General features: G+C 45.2%; 1 protein-coding gene across 3 annotated transcripts in view; it reads right to left on the minus strand.

The window, feature by feature from the left end:
• Positions 1–23,205, minus strand: part of TPH2 (tryptophan hydroxylase 2) — a 123,399-nt gene extending 100,194 nt beyond the window's left edge. The window contains exons 1-4 of one of the 3 annotated variants that reach the window (XM_029597623.1): positions 23,121–23,205; positions 20,556–20,731; positions 9,197–9,380; positions 9,016–9,116 (exon numbers count right to left, since the gene is read on the minus strand). In XM_029597623.1, coding sequence (XP_029453483.1) covers positions 9,016–9,116; positions 9,197–9,380; positions 20,556–20,731; positions 23,121–23,205 — 546 coding nt within the window. Of the gene's footprint in view, positions 1–9,015; positions 9,117–9,196; positions 9,381–20,555; positions 20,732–23,096 lie in introns of all 3 variants that reach the window. The other 2 variants (XM_029597624.1, XM_029597622.1) reach the window with 2 other exon arrangements.
• Between the last annotated feature and the right edge of the window lie 483 nt (positions 23,206–23,688).

Consider the following 23,688-nt stretch of genomic DNA (forward strand, 5'->3'; position numbering starts at 1 on the left):
GAATCCCTCCCCTTGGTCACATACAGAATACCGAAAGACCAAAAAATGAAATGAAATGAAACATCATTCATAATGGTAAAACCAGCAAACAACAAGAATAAATACTTCTAAACAGCTGATGAATAGAATATCCAATAATTGAAACCTCATTAAAAATGTTTATATAATATTTCAATAATGAAATCAATAAGGATAAAACATCTCCTGCTCTCCTTACCTGGGATTTTATTCCCAATCACTCGGAGATTGTTGTGGATTGGGGGAAGGGGGGGCACACAAACCTTCTCACTCTCACGCACACTCTCTATCACTCTCACGCACACTCTCTATCACTCTCACATGCACACAAATGCTCAGACACAGCTCCCCCCCCTCCTCCCCTTGCACACACATGGACGCCCTGGCTCACACTCATGCTCCCCAGCCCCCTCTCCCCACCCAGACCCCCAGCCCTCTCTCCCTTCCCAGACTTCCTACTCCCCAGCCCCTCTCCCCTCCCAAACCTTCTCACTGTCACTCACTGCTCACTGAACTTTTTCTCAGCTCAAATCAAACCCCAGCATTGCAATCGTAGAAGAAACAGCCACACAGCACCCAAAGTTATCCTCCCACCACCTGTCCTTGGATCCGCATGGGTGCAGAAGCTAGTTCAGAGTCTGAGGAGGACCCGTCCCAGTTTCACATTCCCTGCTGGCCAGTAGGGGTGTTACAGAAAAAAAATTCAGTTCATTTGCCATCTTGTTTTCTGCTCACGCCATTTCAGCTTTTCCCTGTATCGGGTTTGGGGGTTTTTTTTGTTTCTTCTTGAAAAAAAAAAAAAACCGCTCACAGGACCTGCCCCCAAATGTTCCCCTTTATTAAAATATTCACCCCCGACCAGCTGGCCCTCCCAAGCAACCCAGGACTCTCCATGGTATCCCAGGTACTTTAGTGGGGGCCTGGAAACAACCTCCTGCTCCCTGGTCTGATGGCTGCCATTATTAAATATGGCAAAGGCCACCCTTTGCCCCTATCATGTGATAAGGGCTACCGTTTCATTGGGTAGCCCCTGTCACATGATATGGGCAGTGAGCACCATTTTTTTTAAATGGCGTCGGCCATCCCTTTGCCCATCATGATATTAGGGACTACCTAATGGCACTGGTAGCCCCTGTTCCATGATGGGGCAAAGGGCAGCCCATGCCATTTTGAATAATGGCAGCCACAGGGAGTGAAAGGTCATTCCAGGGCCCTCATTAGACCACCATTTTGGTGAGTACTGGAGGGCTTGAGAGGGTGTGCCAGCTCATTGAGGGTGAATATTTTAATAACTAGGAAGGGTTGGGAGTGGGTCCTGTGAGTTTTTGTTTGTTTGGGTTTTTTTTTTAATAAACTATTACTTCCTTGGGGAAAAAAAGTGAAAAAAAAAGACACAATTTCATGTTTTCTCTCTTTTTTTTAAATAATGAAATGAATGAATTAAGAAATCACAACTATATTTCCTATTTCATTTCGAATGAATGCACCTCTCTACTGGCCAGCCAAAGCAAGGTCCTGTCTTCTACTTCATGCTGTGCTACTGCTTTAGTCATCAGTGAAGGAGTAGCCTAGTGGTTAGAGCAATGGGCTACGAAGCCAGTGTTCAAATTCCACTGCCACTCCTTGTGACCTTGGGCAAGTCACTTTATCCTCTATTACCTCAAATACACACTTAGGGCCAGATTCATTAAGACTTTTTCCCCATTTTGTGTCTATGGGAATCAGATCCTTAGATGGTGAACCTTCTGGGGACAGGGAAATACGCTCAGTATCTGAATATAATCCACTTTGAAGTGCTGAAAAGTGGAATATAAATAAATAAAGAGAGAGAAACAGTACCTGAGGTGCCAATTGCCTTCCTGCAATCTCCACAATTGGTCCCACCCATGAGGCCCCTTATCTGCTCTGTGAACTGTAAACCTTTTTATTGGCTTCCTCTGGGGTACAGGCTGCTGTTTCTATTGGCTGCACAGATGTGAGGCTGAATAAAAAGATTCAGGGCTGGGGATTCATTGAATCCTTTCAACCCTGACTACACGCCACAGGTAAACAGTGGAGTGCCTCAGGGGTCTATACTGAGACCAGAACCTTTCAATATATAAATGATCTGGAAAGGGGAACATTGAGTGAGTGATGCCGCATGTTTAGACATCCCTGTTAGGCTTGGTGAGCACATTTCTCCAACTTTGATTCAGTTACACTGGTTAAGTTTAAAATCCTGGTTCTCTTTAAGGTCATTACAGGTTCTGAAAATGATCTTTTGTTAACTGTTCTGTAGGGAGATATCCCATGTTTAACACTGAAAGCACCAAATATGAATCATAATAGCCAAAGAAGGATGCAGACAAGTATGCTGACAGGCCCCAAAACACTTTAAAACCACCTCCCAAGGGAGATGGAGTTTAGAGCTCATGCTACCATTTAAGTGAACTGCATCAGAGGGGAAAAAAAAAAAGAGGACAATGCAGCTATGTAACATGAGCTGCCAGCCCAGGAAACAGAATGAGATTGAAAAGATTGCCAGACCCCTTACTGTGAAGGTGCTCCTGGCCAGTCATTCACTGTTACCCAGCCTGGATGGGTCACCTTATCTCAGCCAAAAGACCAAGACCCAGGCAGGACCATGGAAAGAGAATGTGTTCACCCTTCCATCCTCCCTGGCCTTTTTTTCTGTTGCCTGAGAACTAGGTACCCAAGGGTCTGAATTCCCTTGTTAGTCAGGATGAGAATCTGTTTGCCTCCTATGACTGTTTTTCACTACATTTCTCTCATAAATCCCTCTCATTCAGAATTCTCCAAGGCAGGACTTTTCCAGTCATAGTTCTGTAATTTAGGATTTTGCTACCCCTTGATTTAAAGTGATATTTCACTGAAAGTTACCAACAGTAGTCAGGGGGCTGTGACATGCAAATCCCCTACCTGAGTCTGACTCATCTATTCAGTGGTCATTTAAGCACCTTCACAGTAAGAGGTCTGGCAACCTTTTCCATCTTATCCTGGGTTTCATGGATTGCCGGCTCATGTTACATAGCTGCATTGTTCTCTTTTTCTCGGCTGCAGTTCACTTAAATGGTAGCATGCTCTTTGACCTCCATCTCCCTTGGGAGCTGGGTTTCACACTGTCACAGCTAAAGAAAAGAAACTTTGCCCAGATGAGAATTTTAAACCAGAACTGAAGGGTACTATCAAGATCTGCCTGTTTGTAAGCTCCTGTGTAAATAAAAGTAAGGCAGAGGGACAATGCAGCAACTTAAGCTCATAAGCAGAAGTCATGGACCGGCCATGGGAAGTCCAGAGGTAAGAACATAAGAAAATGCCATACTGGGTCAGACCAAGGGTCCATCAAGCCCAGCATCCTGTTTCCAACAGTGGCCAATCCAGGCCACAAGAACCTGGCAAGTACCCAAAAACTAAGTCTATTCCATGTAACCTTTGCTAATGGCAGTGGCTATTCTCTAAGTGAACTTAATAGCAGGTAATGAACTTCTCCTCCAAGAACTTATCCAATCCTTTTTTAAACACAGCTACACTAACTGCACTAACCACATCCTCTGGCAACAAATCCCAGAGTTTAATTGTGCGTTGAGTAAAAAAGAACTTTCTCCGATTAGTTTTAAATGTGCCCCATGCTAACTTCATGGAGTGCCCCCTAGTCCTTCTATTATCCGAAAGAGTAAAAAACCGATTCACATCTACCCGTTCTAGACCTCTCATGATTTTAAACACCTCTATCATATCCCCCCTCAGTCATCTCTTCTCCAAGCTGAAAAGTCCTAACCTCTTTAGTCTTTCCTCATAGGGGAGCTGTTCCATTCCCCTTATCATTTTGGTAGCCCTTCTCTGTACCTTCTCCATCGCAATTATATCTTTTTTGAGATGCGGCGACCAGAATTGTACACAGTATTCAAGGTGCGGTCTCACCATGGAGCGATACAGAGGCATTATGACATTTTCCGTTTTATTCACCATTCCCTTTCTAATAATTCCCAACATTCTGTTTGCTTTTTTGACTGCCGCAGCACACTGAACCGATGATTTCAATGTGTTATCCACTATGACACCTAAATCTCTTTCTTGGGTTGTAGCACCTAATATGGAATCTAACATTGTATAACTATAGCATGGGTTATTTTTCCCTATATGCATCACCTTGCACTTGTCCACATTAAATTTCATCTGCCATTTGGATGCCCAATTTTCCAGTCTCACAAGGTCTTCCTGCAATTTATCACAATCCGCTTGTGATTTAACTACTCTGAACAATTTTGTGTCATCTGCAAATTTGATTATCTCACTCGTCAAATTTCTTTCCAGATCATTTATAAATATATTGAAAAGTAAGGGTCCCAATACAGATCCCTGAGGCACTCCACTGTCCACTCCCTTCCACTGAGAAAATTGTCCATTTAATCCTACTCTCTGTTTCCTGTCTTTTAGCCAGTTTGCAATCCACGAAAGGACATCACCACCTATCCCATGACTTTTTACTTTTCCTAGAAGCCTCTCATGAGGAACTTTGTCAAATGCCTTCTGAAAATCCAAGTATACTATATCTACCGGTTCACCTTTATCCACATGTTTATTAACTCCTTCAAAAAAGTGAAGCAGATTTGTGAGGCAAGACTTGCCCTGGGCAAAGCCATGCTGACTTTGTTCCATTAAACCATGTCTTTCTATATGTTCTGTGATTTTGATGTTTAGAACACTTTCCACTATTTTTCCTGGCACTGAAGTCAGGCTAAGAGGGATCCCCACCCTTGGATGAAGGGGAAACATTCTGAAATGGAAAAAATGCTGATGCTGGCATACAGCCTCAGTCCAGACATTGCAGGACCCCTCCATGAAGAAAAGGGGAAGGGGGAAAAGACCTGCAATGTGGCAAAGACCCTCTATCCACTACATGATTATGTATGATCTTATGCATATTTATCAGCTGGAAAGTATAAGACGGGGTGGTGGGGGTGGAATAAGGAGAAGGGGAGTGAACCCGAAGCAGCCCCAGCTATCCCTGCTATCGAGGAGGGAGAAGACTAGGTGTGGCCAGGAGACCAGAGAGAGGAGACACCCTGCTTAGGGTCAGACAGACGAGCAGTCTGAGGTGGTGAAGAGCCAAGAGCAGCCCGGCAGATCTGCCAGTACCAGGCCCGGAAGCAAACCCCTAGACCAGAGCTTTCCAAACTTTTCATGTTGGTGACACACTTTTTAGACAAACATAATTTCGGGACACAGTAATTCAGTCTACTAGTAAACCAGAGGTTAAAGGTTAAACGAACGAAACATATTTCGACAATTTATGTATGTTTCCTTAAATATATACATAAATAAAATGTTTCACGACACAACCTACCTCATGAAAACCTTAAATTTATATTAAAAATATATATTCCAAGATTCATGTTATTGTTATAATTTATGAGAAACAATAATAAAACAAATTTTCTGTCCCCCCACACACTCATCTCTCTCCTCCCCCAGCACATGTCTGGCCCCCACACACTCATATCTCTCCCCCTCAAGCACATGTCTGACCCCCACACACTCATTTCTCTCCCCCCCACCACATGTCTGACCCCCACACACTAATTTCTCTCCCCCTCAAGCACATGTCTGTCCCCCCAGCACATATGCCCCCCCACTCACTCATCTCTCTCCCCCCAGCACATGTCTGGCCCCCACACTCATGTACCTCGTCTTTTTGATTGTTGCCAGTTAAGTGCTTCACTCCCTTCCATGATCACCAGACACTGCTGCTTGCAGTCAGTACTCCTCATGGCCAGGCCTCATCGGCAGCAGCAGCAGCCAATGCAAGGATGGCTGGGCTCGTTCCACCCACCAAGCCCCCCAAAAAAACGCGATTGACAGCAAAAATCACCCAATAATAAGCAACCCATAAACTGAAAAAAAAAAGTGAATCTCTAGAAAAAAAAAAAAGCCCAAACTTGCGTCAGAGTTGACCGGGCTTGCGCGACACACCTGCACACTGCAGGCGACACACTAACGTGTCCCGACACACAGTTTGGAAAGCTCTGCCCTAGACAGCCAGACAGCTCTGCCAGTACCAGACCCAGAAGCAAGCCTCCTTTCTGCCCACATTCTCCAGACCTCCAGCCACAGCCTGCTTCAGAGGTAAATAGGGAACATGCCTGAAGCTGGGACCCTGGTAAGTAAGTTAACCATAAGTATTAATATATTAGGCAGGCTAAGGTTTATGGCATGTTTGAAACTACCCGTGGTACAGAACTTTTAGAGTAAACTGCTGCTTAGTGGCCAGGATGTTAGAGAAGAATTGTTATCTTCTAAATGTTAAATCCTGCCAAAGCTGATAAAAGTCTGAGGAGAACATGTCTTTTCCTGCACTTAGGATTGTGAAGTGAAGTGGGAGGGGAACTGGAAGTGTCCTGTAGCAGACAGATCCCTGCACCCCTAAACTTACTTATAGTTCCTTCTGCAAAAGAGCATCGTTTTGTTAAAACTCATTTGTGGCCTTTCTCTATCATTGGCCTGGTTTTGTGGAGCCCAATTCCAAAGGACTTGCATTTCAACTCTGATATCAAACTGTATCGTAAGAGGCTGAAAGCTTTTTTATTTTCAGAACCATCTCGGAACGTTTAGTGTAACAGCTGAGAATATGAGAATGTGAGTATTTAATCTGTTTATTATTGTGGTATTGTTTGTTTTATGTGCATTTTAGATGTGCATGATAATACCTATTTCCTTGTAAACAATCTAGTACAATATATTTCATTTATGTGATATACAAATTTTAAATAAAAATAAATGGTGATCAAATTTGCAAATGATACAAAATTATTCAGAGTAGTTAAATCACAAGCAGATCATGATAAATTGCAGGAAGACCTTGTGAGGCTGGAAGATTGGGCATCCAAATAGCAGATGAAATTTAATGTGGACAAGTGCAAGGTGATGCATATAGGGAAAAATAACCCATGCTATAATTACACAATGTTAGGTTCCATATTAGGTGCTACCACCCAGGAAAAAGATCTAGGCATCATAGTGGATAATACTTTAAAATCGTCGGCTCAGTGTGCTGCAGCAGTCAAAAAAGCAAATAGAATGTTAGGAATTATTAGGAAGGGAATGGTTAATAGAACGGAAAATGTCATAATGCCTCTGTATCGCTCCATGGTGAGACCGCACCTTGAATACCGTGTGTTGTGTCATTTCATCTCAAATAAGATATAGCTGAACTGGAAAAATACCTATGTACTCTCCCTTTGAAAATTATTCCCCAAAAACTGCTCACACACATTTACGACTCCTAAGGTGTACACATAGATTTTTAAAGAAAATTACATGCATATTTTTGAAAGTTTCCGAAGTGCACATATGCAGGCCATACACCCATACTTGTACCCACATATTGAATGGGTAATTTTTAAAAAGCTAATTTCTGTGGGTAAGAAATTGTTCTCAGTTCATCAGAACATTTTTCCCCAAAAAGTGCCCAGCCTATAGATTTACAAGAAAGGGCGGGAGTGTTTTATGTACCATATGAGAAGGCTGCCCTCTGTATTTGTCAAATATTATCATCCCCCACTTTTCTTTGTATGACCTTTCTAAGCAAGCTGTCTCTTACTAAACAAGGTTTCAAATAAATGAGAGCGTCCTTACTATTATTGTGGAACTTGCACTACAAAGGCAGATTAAAAAAATGCAGTGGAAACCATTTCTCCAGTCGTTGGCAGAGCACTGCATACCTGGGGCGCATGCCTCATGACTACTAATGGAGGCGTTCATTATTCTGCTTATCAGTCTTCATCTGGACTCCCATAATATTCCTTGCGTTTCAAGGAGACATAAGAATCAGCTTAAAAGAAAATCACCACCTTCAGCTTGAGTGGAATTCTGATAAGAGCGAAAACATTTGGAGCAATAAAGCCTTTGAAGGCTGAAAGGATGCCACGCATCAGGAGTATTCTGCCTTATTGTGTATCGTAGAGAATTTAGGGAAGAAGCCAGATCAACAGCTCGCAGAAGAGACACATGAGAAGTAGAAGCGACGCTAATGGACCTTACACTATCCTACCAATGCAATTTAACCCTACGAAGAGGAAAGGGTAGTCCAGTCAGCATGCCCGCTCTGTCATCTTCTCTGCCAAGATGGGCACCTAGGAGAAGAATGCTTGTTGTGTTGGTGCTTTTCGTGATGTGGACATCTAACCAATAACAAGAGGTTTCGCCAACCTATTCATGCAGGCCACTGGACCAGATAAAAGTCAGTGACCTAAAGATGTAAAGCTCTCTACCCTCCAGCTAATTTATAGCGAGATGGATTCCCCGGTAAGTGAGTCCTAATCATGCAGAGAGTATGCCAACTTCATGGGACAATTCAATGCATCGCTTATTAAAACCATGCAAAATTTCAAATGCCGCATGCAATGTGATTAAATCGAGGTTTGAACTTTTCCTATAGAATTTGCAGCATGCATTTTCCATCGCAAAACAGCTTTAGCTGATTTTTGGCCCAGTGGAGGTGTGGTGGAAAGTCTTAAGCTAGAAGCTAACTTAGTGGAGCGTGCAGAAACAGAAAATGAAAGGAGTTAGGATTAAGGGAAGAAACATCAAGGGCAGGACTCGTCCCCCTTGTGTGACTCCTGGCTATGCTTGCAAGCGGCTGCAGGTTGCGGCTGCTGAAGGAAGTAGTGAAAGGTGGACAAAAGAGCCCCGGGAGGCCCAACCTTTCCACTGACAGCAACCAGAATCCCTTCTCAGCTCCGTCTTCCCACTCCCACTGTCTGGCCCATCTCTTCTTCCCACGTTCACACCCACCAGCAGACTCCTCCTAAAAGCATCAGGAACTTGCATTTAATTTAGGGCTTCTCTGCTGTGAATTGGAAGATTTTATTGCAGTCAATGCATGAGCTGTCTGCAGTTAATGGTTAAGACTGTCCCTCGCATGGCCAGAAGCCTACTTGTAGGGATGGGGAGTGGCGCCGAATGATGGACCCCCTCCCACCCACACACACAACTTACTGGGTGATCGGCGTCCAGCTCCGATCCGTACATCAGAACCCGGTGCGAACATCTGTCCAGCTCGGAGATCTTCCTGGGGAACCAGGGCACGTCCTCCAGCTCTGTTAAAGGAGATGGGCACAGGTTAGGCAGGGACAGGGGCCTCTCGTACTCTCCGAGAGATGGAAGCGAAGAGCCTTGCCTTCTGCCTCTGCCCACGTCTGCTCAGCCGGGCTCAGAGAGATGATGTCCACTTGCAGCTTCAGCAGCTGCAGGAGCTCCTTGAATTCTCTCTTACTGCATTCACAGTCCACAAAAATCTCCACCTCCGAGTTCCTTCTCTTGGATTTCCGGGACTCAATGTGCAGCATGTTAATGTGTTTCTCCTATGGAAAGAGGGGGCAATTAGGCTTTTCACACACCACGGAGTCAGAAACTTGGTTTGTTTTGTTTAATCAATTCTAATACATGGGACAGAAAAATATAGCAACTGTGCATTAACAAAAGCAAAGATGTGCAATTAGGGTGATAACATCCAATGCATTTCAGTGCTACGAGCATTGAGTTTTGTGTCTCAAGCCAAAACAGCTTTGTTCCTTGGCGCCTTTAAATCGGCCCCAGGAATCCCAGTTGCAGCAGGAGTGGTTTGGGTCTCTGCAGAAGGTCCCTCATCGGCCAGAGAAGATCAGAAACGCTTTTGGGCAAGTTGACAACCCCCAAGGGGGATTTACAAGCTGCTCTCTGTGAAGTCCCCCCTGCCATAGCACAGGCAGTGATGAAATGCCTTTCTTCATTGAAGATCACACAAATTCTTTCCTTGCCTCCAAATAAGAAGCCACAATGCTGGAAATTGTTGTCTCCTCCCCCCAGCTTAGTATAAAGGAGTTGGAAGGTTATCTGTGTCCAGATAGTTCAGTTTGCTGTCTGGGGAGAGAGCAGGACTTCAACCTTCCTTCCTCCTGCCTTGCACTCTGCTGAGAATCCAAGCGGATCTTTCGACGGAGACCTCTCACACTCTTGGAGGGCGAGCCATCCAAAATTGTTTGGGTTTTCAGATTGTTAATAATTGGAAAAAGCCTGAATAGCAACACTCATAAAAGCAAATATGTGAAACCGCCTGAGAGAAGATAATTGAGAAACAAAATGAAAAAAATGCAAGGAAACACCTGCATTTCGTTTCGTTTAAAAACAAAACGAAACAAAAAAAAACCTGTCGAAAAATTCTGCCATTGCAAAACACAAATGAACCTCCCATGTTTCCCCTCCACCCTCCCCCTCCTCCTCATAAGCCCCACTCCCCACCCCAACAGAATTCTGTTACCCCTTTCCTCTGCTCTGCAAATTAAAGGGGCAGGAGCGATCCCCAGTTGAAAAATGGTCCCAGCCTCAGGGCAGGGGAGACAGGAGCAACTGAGGATCTCTTTCTTCACAGACTGGAGGACAGGGCTAAGAGACCTCTGGGGACATTAATGTTGAGGTTCTGGCAACTGGGGGAGTGTGTGTGTGTGTGAGTGTGTGTGTGAGTGTGTGTGAGAGTGTGTGTGTGTGTGTGTGTGTGTGTGTGAGGGGGTAACAGTTTCTTTTTATCTTCTCAGGTTTTTTTTTAATGTAATGTTTATGTTAATAAAACATGGAAATAGACATTAAACAAACTGAAACATGAATAGGAAAAGCACTGAAAGAAGACAGTGACACAAAAACGCCTTCCCTGCCCGCCCTTCTTTGGCACATCGAGGCGAGGAGCCCTCCATTACCTCTGGCAAGCCTCAGACACGGGCTGGCATAACCGCAGCTCAGAGGACATTTTGTTCTTACGATTTTATTATTTTAAGTCCATTCATTGGAAATCACCGTGATTGGATCCATTTTTACTAAAATTACAAATTTCCTAGCTGCACGGCTCCCACTACTTTGGATGGGAGCAACTATGAGACATTTAGAATGGGCCCACCCTAATACTTACATTAGCCAGGCCCTATACAACATACAGTATATACCAGCCGTCCTCTGCTGTGTGCTTGCATTCGCAGCTTCACGCCCTCCCTCTCGCACACGCACTGCGATGATAAACACTTTGGGGTCACTTGCAAAGGCACATACGCGGTTCCTTGTTATAATCCCAGTAGGGTTGCACATATAAGTATGTGTGGACCTCAACGTGGTGCGTACTTCTGCATGCACAGTAATCAGGTATTCTGGGTGGGGAGGAGTGGTTAGGGATTTCCATAGACACACAGACTTTCGGTTTTTGAAAGCATGCTCGTAAATCCACATGCTATTTGAGAATTACTCTCCCTACATATAAAATGATTTACTCACATCTGTATATACCTCTCTTCTACACAGAATAGACCTAGAGATCCCCAGGACTGTAGTTTAGTTTATTAAAATGTATTGCTTGCTTATGCCATAGCACTAAGCCATATACATAGTTAACATACATAATTTAACAGTCACACAACATTCAATGCAACAACAAAAGGAAAGCAAAGTCTGTCTTTAATCTATCAAGTCCTTTCAGTGTCTAGTTCTGAAACCATAATAATTCCTGGGGGGAAAAACCCACTGTAATAAAACGTTATCACACATTATCAGCTAAAAGGCCTGCTTAAACATGTTTTCAGCATAGATTTAAATGGAGGGACATAAAGACACAAATGGGACTGGTATAATGGACCACCGTCCTGGCAAGCAAGATTCCTTCACCCCCAACTATTTATAGCACTAGCAAGCTCCGCGCCGTGTAGTTATTTCTCAATCACTTCCCTGTAACGCAGAGTTTCAGCTGGCGCACGTGCTAGGGAAGTAGCGCAGGCTCCACCGTGATCTCCCTCCCCACACCCCGCGCACGATTACGCGTCACTGCTGTTTATTTATTTATTTATTTTTAATTTTTATATACCGGAATTCCTGTATGCAATACAAATCAATCCGGTTTACAATTAACAAAAAGGTTGCCCTGGTCTGGGAGGTTAGACCGGGGTTTTTTACATAGAACAATTAACAAAAACAATTAACAAAAAATTAACAAAAATTAAAAAAACAATTAACAAAAAGGTTGCCCTGGTCTGGGAGGTTAGACCGGGGTTTTTTACATAGAACATTAAACAATTTTACATAGAACATTGAACAATAACAATCAACCATTGAACATTTTTACAAGGAACAATGAAAGTATCAATAATAATTAACAAATAATAAATAACCTTGTTCGTGATTTGAATAGTATGTGTGTGTTCCCCATTTTTTACAATGGACTTTAGTAGCGTATATCGACTGCAGTAAATGGTTATATAATATGTCCTCTGTTAAATGACTGTTAAATAGGCATTGCGAATAAGCAAGTACGTGTAAGAAATTAAGTGTCAAGCTATTCGTGACACCCTACAATGGTTGGATCTGAAATTCAGGAGGAGGTGCTTAGTTATACTCTGTGAATTGGAATGCTTGCCTGAAGAGCCAGGTTTTTAACCTTTTTTTGAATTCTGGTAGATTGGGTTCGAGTCGTAGGTCTGGTGGGAGCGCATTCCATTGGTGTGGTCCTGCCGTGGAGAGTGCTCTTTTTCTTAGTGTTGATTTGGCAGGAGCTGCGACTAATGTGCCTTTGTAGGCGCTTCTGATGGGTCTGGTAGATAAGTGTGGCTGGAGTTGAATTTGTAGAGATATAGGTGCGGCGTTATGGATTGCTTTGTGAATGATGGTTAAGGTTTTATATAGGATTCTCTGTTTGATGGGTAGCCAATGGAGGTTGCTCAAGATGGGGGTAATATGGTCTCTTCTATTAGTGTTAGTTAGGATTCTGGCTGCGGCATTTTGTACCATCTGTAGGGGTTTGATGCTGTTAGAGGGGAGGCCAAGTAAGATTGAGTTGCAGTAATCAAGTTTCGAAAAAATAATGGATTGAAGAACGAGGCGAAAGTCATTGAAGTGAAGGAGTGGCTTTAGTTTCTTTAGGACCTGTAGTTTAAAGAAGCAATCCCTGGTGGTTGTGTTAATGAATTTTTTTAGGTTAAGTTGGTTGTCAAGCCATGCTCCTAGATTCCTGACGTCTGCAGAGAGCAGATGTCAGGAATGCTCTCTGCTGGTATGAATTAGAATTATGAATTATGTATGAATTATGTATTATTATGAATTATTATGAATTAGAAGTATGAATTATGCTGGTATGAATTTGCTGGTATGAATTAGAGCTATTCCACGGCGAGCAGGGCGGCCTTTGCATCTTTTCTGCTTGCATGTTCGTCTTGTTGCTTGTCATTCTCCCTGTTTCTATTTAGTCATATTTTGGACTTGACTTTGCATTTACTTGGTGGAAACAGAGAATATCAAGAACGGCTGCAACGCGTTGCTTATCCAGATTTTCCATTACAAGATAATCGGAAAGGAATAAATGCGCTGTACCTTATTCAGCTGCCGACTAGATAAGCGCCACCTTATTGAATGCGCTCGCGAGCCTTACGGTGGAATTATACAGTGTGAAAGTATATGAATCCCCGAACTTGTGCAAGGGGTGACGGGCAGTGTGACTTTAATATTGTAAGAGATGTTATATCCTTGTTGTGTGTTTGTACACACTCCCCCTCCCCTTGCTCTGGTTGTTAACTCTGTCAGTGCCCGCTTTCCGCGAACATTAATGTATCGGCCCCTAGAATAGTGCTAATCAGTCTACCATGCACTTATCAAGGGTACTTTTAACCTCCTAAATCCCAAGTTAAGCCACCCTACAACTCTTATACTGCGAGATGTTGTAAATCGCCTTGAGCTACAATTTTAAAATGAACAAACAACTTTCACTGAGTCCCTTCCTGTCCCAGCAGACAATGTACAAGATGTTGTGAGTGAGCTGTTTAGTGGACCCTTGGGCCGACCTGTGAGAGACTGGGGAGAGGTGAACTATAGTCTCTGATGAGTGACAGGAACAGAAGCAGGACTGGCTACTGGAACCAGGCAGGAACAGAAGCAGGACTGGCTACTGGAACCAGACAGGAACTTAAGCAGGACTGGCTACTGGAACCAGGCAGGAACAGAAGCAGGACTGGCTACTGGAGCCAGACAGGAGCTGAAGCAGGACTGGCTACTGGAACCAGACAGGAACTGAAGAAGGACTGGCTCTGGAACCAGACAGGAACTGAAGAAGGACTGGCTACTGGAGCCAGACAGGAGCTGAAGCAGGACTGGCTACTGGAGCCAGACAGGAGCTGAAGCAGGACTCGCTACTGGAACCAGGCAGGAACTGAAGCAGGACTGGCTACTGGAACCAGACAGGAACTGAAGCAGGACTGGCTCTGGAACCAGACAGGAACTGAAGCAGGACTGGCTCTGGAACCAGACAGGAACTGAAGCAGGACTGGCTACTGGAGCCAGACAGGAGCTGAAGCAGGACTGCCTACTGGAACCAGGCAGGAACTGAAGCAGGACTAGCTACTGGAGCCAGACAGGAGCTGAAGCAGGACTGGCTACTGGAACCAGACAGGAACTGAAGCAGGACTGGCTCTGGAACCAGACAGGAACTGAAGAAGGACTGGCTACTGGAGCCAGACAGGAGCTGAAGCAGGACTGGCTACTGGAGCCAGACAGGAGCTGAAGCAGGACTGGCTACTGGAGCCAGACAGGAGCTGAAGCAGGACTGGCTACTGGAACCAGACAGGAACTGAAGCAGGACTGGCTACTGGAGCCAGACAGGAGCTGAAGCAGGACTGCCTACTGGAACCAGACAGGAACTGAAGCAGGACTGCCTACTGGAACCAGACAGGAACTGAAGAAGGACTGGCTACTGGAGCCAGACAGGAGCTGAAGCCGCACTGGCTACTGGAACCAGACAGGAGCTGAAGCCTCACTAGCTACTGGAACCAGACAGGAGCTGAAGCAGGACTGGCTACTGGAACCAGACTGGAGCGGAAGCAGGACTGGCTACTGGAGCCAGACAGGAACTGAAGCAGGACTGGCTACTGGAGCCAGACAGGAGCTGAAGCAGGACTGGCTACTGGAACCAGACAGGAACTGAAGCAGGACTGCCTACTGGAACCAGGCAGGAACTGAAGCAGGACTGGCTACTGGAACCAGGCAGGAACTGAAGCAGGACTGGCTACTGGAGCCAGACAGGAGCTGAAGCAGGACTGGCTACTGGAACCAGACAGGAACTGAAGCAGGACTGCCTACTGGAACCAGGCAGGAACTGAAGCAGGACTGGCTACTGGAACCAGACAGGAACTGAAGCAGGACTGGCTACTGGAGCCAGACAGGAGCTGAAGCAGGACTGCCTACTGGAACCAGACAGGAACTGAAGCAGGACTGGCTCTGGAACCAGACAGGAACTGAAGAAGGACTGGCTACTGGAGCCAGACAGGAACTTAAGCAGGACTGGCTACTGGAACCAGACAGGAACAGAAGCAGGACTGGCTACTGGAACCAGGCAGGAACAGAAGCAGGACTAGCTACTGGAACCAGGCAGGAACAGAAGCAGGACTGGCTACTGGAACCAGACAGGAACTTAAGCAGGACTGGCTACTGGAACCAGGCAGGAACAGAAGCAGGACTGGCTACTGGAGCCAGACAGGAGCTGAAGCAGGACTGGCTACTGGAACCAGACAGGAACTGAAGCAGGACTGGCTCTGGAACCAGACAGGAACTGAAGAAGGACTGGCTCTGGAACCAGACAGGAACTGAAGAAGGACTGGCTACTGGAGCCAGACAGGAGCTGAAGCAGGACTGGCTACTGGAGCCAGACAGGAGCTGAAGCCGCACTGGCTACTGGAACCAGACAGGAGCTGAAGCAGGACTGGCTACTGGAACCAGACTGGAGCTGAAGCAGGACTGGCTACTGGAACCAGACAGGAACTGAAGCAGGACTGGCTACTGGAACCAGGCAGGAACTGAAGCCGGACTGGCTACTGGAGCCAGACAGGAGCTGAAGCAGGACTGGCTACTGGAACCAGACAGGAACTGAAGCAGGACTGGCTACTGGAACCAGGCAGGAACTGAAGCCGGACTGGCTACTGGAGCCAGACCTGAGCTGAAGCCGGACTGGCTACTGGAGCCAGACCTGAGCTGAAGCCGGACTGGCTACTGGAGCCAGACCTGAGCTGAAGCCAGACTGGCTACTGGAGCCAGACCTGAGCTGAAGCCGGACTGGCTACTGGAACCAGACAGGAGCTGAGGCAGGACTGGCTACTGGAACCAGACAGGAACTGAAGCAGGACTGGCTACTGGAGCCAGACAGGAGCTGAAGCAGGACTGGCTACTGGAACCAGACAGGAACTGAAGCAGGACTGGCTACTGGAACCAGACAGGAGCTGAAGCCGGACTGGCTACTGGAGCCAGACAGGAGCTGAAGCAGGACTGGCTACTGGAGCCAGACAGGAGCTGATGCCGGACTGGCTACTGGAGCCAGACAGGAGCTGAAGCCGGACTGGCTACTGGAATCAGACAGGAACTGAAGCAGGACTGGCTACTGGAATCAGACAGGAGCTGAAGCAGGACTGGCTACTGGAACCAGACAGGAGCTGAGGCCGGACTGGCTACTGGAACCAGACAGGAGCTGAGGCCGGACTGGCTACTGGAGCCAGACAGGAGCTGAAGCAGGACTGGCTACTGGAACCAGACAGGAGCTGAGGCCGGACTGGCTACTGGAACCAGACAGGAGCTGAGGCCGGACTGGCTACTGGAGCCAGACAGGAGCTGAAGCAGGACTGGCTACTGGAACCAGACAGGAGCTGAGGCCGGACTGGCTACTGGAACCAGACAGGAGCTGAGGCCGGACTGGCTACTGGAGCCAGACAGGAGCTGAAGCAGGACTGGCTACTGGAGCCAGACAGGAGCTGAAGCCGGACTGGCTACTGGAGCCAGGCAGGAAGTGAAGCAGGACTGGCTACTGGAGCCAGACAGGAGCTGAAGCCGGACTGGCTACTGGAGCCAGGCAGGAACTGAAGCAGGACTGGCTACTGGAACCAGACAGGAGCTGAGGCCGGACTGGCTACTGGAGCCAGACAGGAGCTGAAGCCAGACTGGCTACTGGAGCCAGACTGGAACTGGAGCAGAACAGGTTACTGCAAGCCAGACAGGAGCAAAACTTGGGCACGGAGTGAAACAAGTCTCAGGCAGGAACGGAGTCGCTAACACAATAGCACACTCCAGGGCACGGCGCAACAGAGAACCACAAGGAACCCCGTTGCAAGGCAAAGTCCTGGGCTCCGCGGTGTCTGACGTCATTGATAGGGCAGAGCCATCAGTGGCGGGAAACGGCCTTCATAAGTACGGCTTGCGTGCGCCTAGGGAGAAGGCGTCCAAGCAGGGCTTTTCGGCGGCGTCCTCCCCGCGGGGATGCCGCAAAACAGGCCGCAGACCCTCGGAGACGGGCCGGGACCAAAGAGGTAAGGGCCTAGTCGCGGCTGTCAAGAGACACTTTCCTAACTCCTCCGTACCGGTCTTTATGAGAGCATTAGCACAGTAAATGAACGACGTCTATTTTTGTTTCCTCGTTGATTCCTGTGGATCTTGGCTGCATAAATGCTTTTGAGCGTATTTAAATGAAGATAAGTGGCAACTGAAGTGTGGGCAAGGGATTTTAGCTTCTTGCCTTTAGTTTGAGCTGGCATCGTGGTCAATGCATGCTGACAGCACTTCCTCTGACCCATCCAGATGTGCCAGGGGAAGGCACCAACAGGGTTCAAACCAGTGACAGCCAAATAATGAGAGGACCAAGCTTTAGCAATAGGGCTAAGCGGCAAGCAGGAGACGAGCAGGGCCGCCTGAGGAGACCAAGAAGGGGGAACCAGATTGACCAGAGCCAGGTGAAAGGGGTTGCTGGGAGCTAGGAGTTGCTCACGCAACCCCTTTAGTTTGATGAACTCTGTCCTACAGCTGCAAAACGCTGCTCCAGCTCAAGTCTTTACCTCCAGCATCGACACATCAGAGCCCCCTCTCCCCGCAACCGCCCAGAGCCTACCCACGGGGACTGCCGTGTCCATGGAACGAGAGAAGATGTCGGTAACATTAGGAGAGTGGTTCCGTGTTCCCGGAAAGGAATCGCGAGGCTCGAGCACGTCGTGTTCTGTGATTGTGAGCAGTGCTGCTCTAATACCCTGCATAAAAGGGGGGTTATTCACTTTTACAGAGACCCTGCAAATCCATCTGCTTTTAACAGGATTTCAGTATTTATAGGCACTGAACTTCACAAATATCTTTCAAAGTCTGGATGACTTGAGCCCATAGTAGGGTTGCCAACTGGCTCCAGATTTTCAGGACTGGTTGATCCAGTCCTGGTTTTACTCCCCTGCATGCAGGTACTTATAGTCTTTTTTTTTTTTTACTTTTTTAAACAAGCATTTAGCTATGTGAATGGCGGTAACAAATGAAGGGCAGTGTATATGAGAAAAGCAAGTGTTCTTTTAGAGACATGGATAGCTTTTACCTGATAATTTCAATGTCTTTTTTTTATTTTTATATGCCATCTTATCATTTGCACGATTGAAATTAGATTTTATGACATGGATCTTTGTAACCGATTTTATTGTTCTGGCACTTTAACTATTTTATTTTAGATACTTAATGTTATTTTATGTGCCTTGATGTAAATCGTTATGATGGTATAATTACTTAATGACAGTATATAAAAATTACTAAATAAAATAAATAGGGAAATCAGAACAATTCCCTGCAGACAAATGGAGTAAAACCAGGACAGGATCAATCCGGCCTGAAAATTTGGAGCCACTTGGCAACCCTATCCCTATCCCATAGAGAACAGGCCTCTTATCTGGACAAAGATCATTTTATGTTTAGGAGGTTTCATTCCCTTTCTCAAATATAAGAACAAAGAGCAAAAATATTTAATCGCCAGATCACAGAGCTAAGGAAGCAACGGAAGACAGGTGCAGGAATTTCATCAATAAACCTCTTCTCAAGCAAAACATATTAAATACATGCAATTAAGATACAAAGTAGTTTGAAATAATCGGTGCACAGCAAGTGAAAATGCAGAGCCTCAAAGCCTCAAAGCCTCAGAAGGACAAAAACACATGATGACCATGGCCACCATCGTATGACTGCAAAAAAAAACAAAAAACACATGGATACAAGGACGATGAAAAGCAGCACCAAAATAGAGGGACACACCCTGACTCCTCCCCTACTGATTCTCTTCCAAAGGGCCAAGTCATTTTCAAATTATATTAAAATAAAAAAGATTTGGTTAACAACGCCAGCTTTAAAGTGTCAACACTTTAATCTCTTATTTCCTCAGTCCTCTTGTGACGGAATAAAAATATTAAAAAAAAAAAAAAAAAAAAAAAAAAAAAAGGTTTTGTCCCAACCGAAGCTGACCTCAAGTTCTGGTCATTGCACAACAGTGACACCTAGTGGCCAGATTTAGGGTCCACATTAGCCCACCACTGTGATGGCTGGGATGGGTTGGAAGGGGCTATGAACAGTTGGCTTCTGGCCTACACAGGGCACACACAGTGTAAGGCCAGTCAGCGTGGTCAGCAGCAAGGGGCGGACAGACTTCAGTCTACTTTCTCTGCTTTGCAGTACAGAGTAAGGCAAAAGGGTTTGCAGGGTTATTACTCTCAATAAAACACATTATCAGTCATGAATTTTATACTTACAACGTTTTTATATTTTTAATTTTAAAAAAGGTTTTCCGCACATGCTCTTAAACATTGATGGCAATCAAATTTTTACTGCTAGAATTTGCTTTGGGAATGAATTTCATATCAGACTGCAAATAAATAGTAAACCCAGTCTCAATCTGAGCTGGTTACATAAAGATTCGTATTAAAAAAAAAAAAAAGTAGTGGAAAAATGCAATCAGAAAAAAAAGACCACTTTCTAAACAATGTAAATACTCTTATAAATAGGCCCAACCACAGGACTCAATGGAAAATTGTTGATAGAGGTCACCTATTGCGCAACATTGGCTGGACAAGTAGAAGGATTTCTCTCAATTTAACTGGATGCCACTGAACGCATTCCAATGGTACTTTGCGAGAGTGATCGTACCGCACGCCTTAATTATAGAGAGCAAGTCTGGATTTATACGTTGAATACCGTCCCGCCATAGGGGTGAAATGAGGAGCTTGAGTGGCACACGTGGATTTGAATTTTTAATTGAGTTAGCGGCTTAAGGCAATTTATTCTGGGAAACGGGGAAATAGTTTGTGATTGGTTAGTCTTGATGTTTATGAGACATCTTTAGATGGCTGCCTTCGGTTTTGCGGGATAGGGTCACTTGAGATTGAAAGGGGATGAGGAGGCTCGGGATGTCGGCACGCCACCCCAAAGCAAAAGGTCTTTGGAATGTGGATCCACGTTGGGATCAGAGAATGCAATAAAGAAGAGCTGGAGACCCCGTTCGTGGCCACAACAGGTACTTTTAAAGGCATCATTTCTGTAAAATGTGTCAAAGACATTATTGGATGGATTATAGCCAGCACTATTCACGGCTTGTGATTATAAGGGAGTGCCGGTTGCAATTCTGCAAGATCACCGGGAGCCACGAATGAAGACCTCTGTGGCCGGGCCTATTTCTAAGCGCAGTTACTTAAAGACACAGGGGTATTTACCTGGAACAGTCTCAGGGTTTTCACCAATCCACCAACTTCGTTCTTTAAGGAAAATACCAGAGCCGTCTTTCCACCTTCAACAGATGTTTCACCTCTACTGCCTCCTCTCTTTTCATCAATTTTACCAAAGTTGGCTTTGTTTAGCTGCAGAATGATAAATACAGACAGACCTCCAGTTTTTACTCTACAGCCATCTTGGGAAGTCAACTCTGATTTGTATTTCTTTCTTTCAAGTTAAAAAAAACCCAAACATTTTTTTTCCAGGTAGCTCCATATTTAGTTTCTTTATGGCAGACTTGGGTGGCAGCCACTGGGACCCCTTTGAGATATTTTCCTACTGTATCGGACTGCCTTTTAAGTCGTGAACTTTTAATAACAGTTTTGTCAGGGGGATAATTTGAATCAGCTACAAAAACAGATTCCTGGCAGACATATTTGGAACCGGAGCTTTACAACCAAGTACTGGCTGGGAAGCCATAGGTACAGCAGCATTTATACGTCAGGATTCCTCCCCGCCCCGGAAGTGACTGTGGAAGGAGCTGGGGAATATTTTCTCATTCCAATAGGTGATTTAAGAACTCATTCAGTGCTCGTTTTAATGAAAGGTGGGCATTAATTCCACTTTCACTAAATTCCAGAAACTGTTTCCATTTGATGTCTATAAAAAAAAAAATCTTGAATATTTTTTTTATTATTTTATTAAACATTTTAAAGTGAAATAACAGATTTCAGTTTGTAAAACTGTAGCTTTATGCATATTTTTCAGGTACTGAAGGTATCTTGATCTGGTACTTCCCAGTGCATCCAAGCCATTTCTATGAAAACATCTTTGTCCTTGTCCCCGTAGAGTTACATTTTTACGTATTTAATGTGTAGACAATAACTGTCATTAGGGCTTTATCTGAGCAATTATTACAAACACACACCTAGCATGGGCCCTGTGGAGGATCTGGATCTGAGTCCTGGGCCAGGGCTGGGGATGCTGCAGAGGCAGTTTTTACAGCCCCTCTGGGGGGAGGGGAGAGGGAGTTTCAGTCACTGCACAGCAATGACCTCTAGTGGCCAGGTTTAAGGCGCCACATTAGCTGGGCTCTGGAGGGAGCTGCAGTTGGAGCCCCAGCTGAGGACTCTCACTGCCATGTGTGGGCTGAGTGGGAGGAGAAGATAACATTTTTGAGCGGGTGGGGGAGGGGGGAAATGCTGGGTAGCTGTGAATGAAGGCAATGATTTTGTGGAGCTGCTTTTAAAGTGGCACCGACGTCATTTTAACAGTTGCATCAAGACAACAAGATTCGGTGGTGACTTTCTGCCAAGGTCACCAACCCACAGCCTTTTTGAACGTCCTTTTCCCACCTGGGTAAAAACTGGAAAATGGAGGCCACAGCAGGACCTGAGCTGGTACGTTTTTAATTTAGAAGTCTACCACTGGCAGCATTAGCAGTTAATTAAGCATATTTTAAGTGAAATGCCATTCACATATGTTATAAACAGAATATCCAGCAGCGACGCATTCAATATAGGACTCCTTTTTACTGATCACTTGTGACATTTTCTCCAATTACCCTTTTTCATTAGTTCTGATTACTGGTTCTCAGCAAAAGACCCATTTCTTTTACTTCCATTCCAAATTCTGCCCTGCAAAGTGATGCAACGCATTGCTTTTCTAATTTTTCCATTACACGATAATCCACAGAAAATAGGCATGCTGTACCTCATTAAACTGTCAGCTAGAAAAGCAACGTTTCTAATAGCGATAGTGCAAATTGTTTCCCTTCTGGTCACTGAGCTTCATTTATAAGTGGTTTAAGATTAAATTCTACCTTTATTTAAAAAAAAAAAAAAAAAAAATGTAAAAAGAGATTAAAGACATCACAGGAAGCCGGACTGCGGGATAGTTGTCTTAGCAGGGTGAAAGGGAACTCTGAATTCAAATAAATTACAATTTATATATAAGCTTGAGAAAACCTTAGCCCAGCTGTGGCTACATAATGCTTCATACAAAGCAGGTTGCAGAGGTATTATTAACAAGCATCTTGTGCAGAGACAGCAAAGCTGACTGGGTGTGGAGATGCAGGGTCACACTAACCAGTCCCCAACTTCAAGCCTTACTTTTAATGTCTACCAGTGCAAAGTTTGGACTGTAGCAAACCGACGACACCCTGCAGTGAGCTACGAAAATGCAAGAACTTCAGAACAAACTGAGTTGGTTTGGCAAAAGGAAGACTATGCAGATCCTTAACATTGGAACAAAACCAGACTATACCACAAACTACTTTTACTGTGTTTTTTTTTAATGTGACCTCCTCCAGGGTGGCAGAGGGGTTTCCTCTGCCACCCTGGAGCTAACAGGTCATCAGCAACGACTGAACACAATACTGTATTTTCATTCAGCCCAGGTGACATCCATATAATGTAAAAATAACCTATTGGCTGGGTGTGAATACTTTATTGATTCTGCAAACCTCTTTCCATGCATATAGTTCAGCAAGCTTAGCGAGACCTACAAACTGCGCCCCTCTCCTCATTCACGAAAGCTGTAACTCACTGTTTGATGGCTGAGCAGCTGGTGCTCCTCAGGTACAGCAGAGTCCAAAGAGAGCCCTCTCCTCGCCCAGTATTTACTGGAAAACATCATCATGGCTGGCTGCATTGGAGCAAAAGGGGGGAACGGGCGAGCTGCCTCGGTGCGGAGTGGCGTGGCGAAGCCCTGGCAAGCCATGCAGGCGTCCTTTTTTGTGGCATTATTTATAGGCGAAGCTCAGCGCTGATGGCGCACCGATTAGAAGTCACTCATTACTGCCAGCTGATAGCTAACAGGAGATTAAAGCCCGAAAAGCCTGGGTTATCTTTCAGAATGGAAGCCTTTCCCTTTGCACTGATTTTTTTTTTCCCAAGGCACACAAAGAAAACAAAAGAAACAAGTGAACATGAGATGGTTTTTAAGGATTTTGCTGATGGGGAAAAAAAAATAGCTTTTGTTATTTAATTCTTTTAAATCATACTGCAGTCATTAAAATCCTTTAAGCTTAAATGGCTACAGGCTTTAGATGACGTATAGAAATATATTTTATGTCCTGTGCTACCAAACACATAATGCTATATTACTCATAGATCCATGCAAATGTGTTGGTCT

This window comes from Rhinatrema bivittatum, chromosome 4 (genome assembly GCF_901001135.1).
Source record: "Rhinatrema bivittatum chromosome 4, aRhiBiv1.1, whole genome shotgun sequence".
Classification (NCBI taxonomy): Eukaryota; Metazoa; Chordata; class Amphibia; order Gymnophiona; family Rhinatrematidae; genus Rhinatrema; species Rhinatrema bivittatum.